The 463-nt window shown below is 71.3% G+C and overlaps 1 protein-coding gene across 1 annotated transcript in view; it reads left to right on the plus strand.

Moving 5' to 3' along the window:
- The window catches only part of TMCC2 (transmembrane and coiled-coil domain family 2), a 38218-nt gene that overhangs the window by 34620 nt on the left and 3135 nt on the right, over positions 1-463 (plus strand). The window contains exon 5 of the mRNA XM_010854258.1: positions 107-329. Within this exon, the coding sequence (XP_010852560.1) occupies positions 107-329 (223 nt within the window). The remainder of the gene's footprint in view (positions 1-106; positions 330-463) is intronic.

Below are 463 nucleotides of genomic sequence, written 5' to 3' on the forward strand. Positions count from 1 at the left end.
CCGCCCGAGGAGGCGGCCCGGGCGCTGAGCGGCAGCGCCACGCTCGTGTCCAGCCCCAAGTACGCCAGCGACGACGAGTGCTCCAGCGCCAGCGCCAGCTCAGCAGGCGCGGGCAGCAACTCTGGGGCTGGGCCCGCCGCCGCCGCGCCGGGGAGCCCCAAATCCGGCCAGCTGTACGGGGCCCCTGGCAACGTGGACGCTGTGCTGGAAGAGCTGCGGGAGATCAAGGAGGGCCAGTCACACCTAGAGGACTCAATGGAGGACCTGAAGGCGCAGCTGCAGAGGGACTACACCTATATGACCCAGTGCCTGCAGGAGGAACGCTACAGGTGGGTGCGCCGCCCCGCCCCGCCCCGCCCCACCCCGCCCCACCCCGCTCCGCCTGTGAGAGGGGCCGGATTTCAGGTTCGGTGGTGGTGGAAGCAGACGCAGCATCTCCCAGCGCCCTGGGCTGCTGGAAGGG

This window comes from Bison bison, unplaced genomic scaffold (genome assembly GCF_000754665.1).
Source record: "Bison bison bison isolate TAMUID 2011002044 unplaced genomic scaffold, Bison_UMD1.0 scf7180017864338, whole genome shotgun sequence".
NCBI lineage: Eukaryota > Metazoa > Chordata > Mammalia > Artiodactyla > Bovidae > Bison > Bison bison.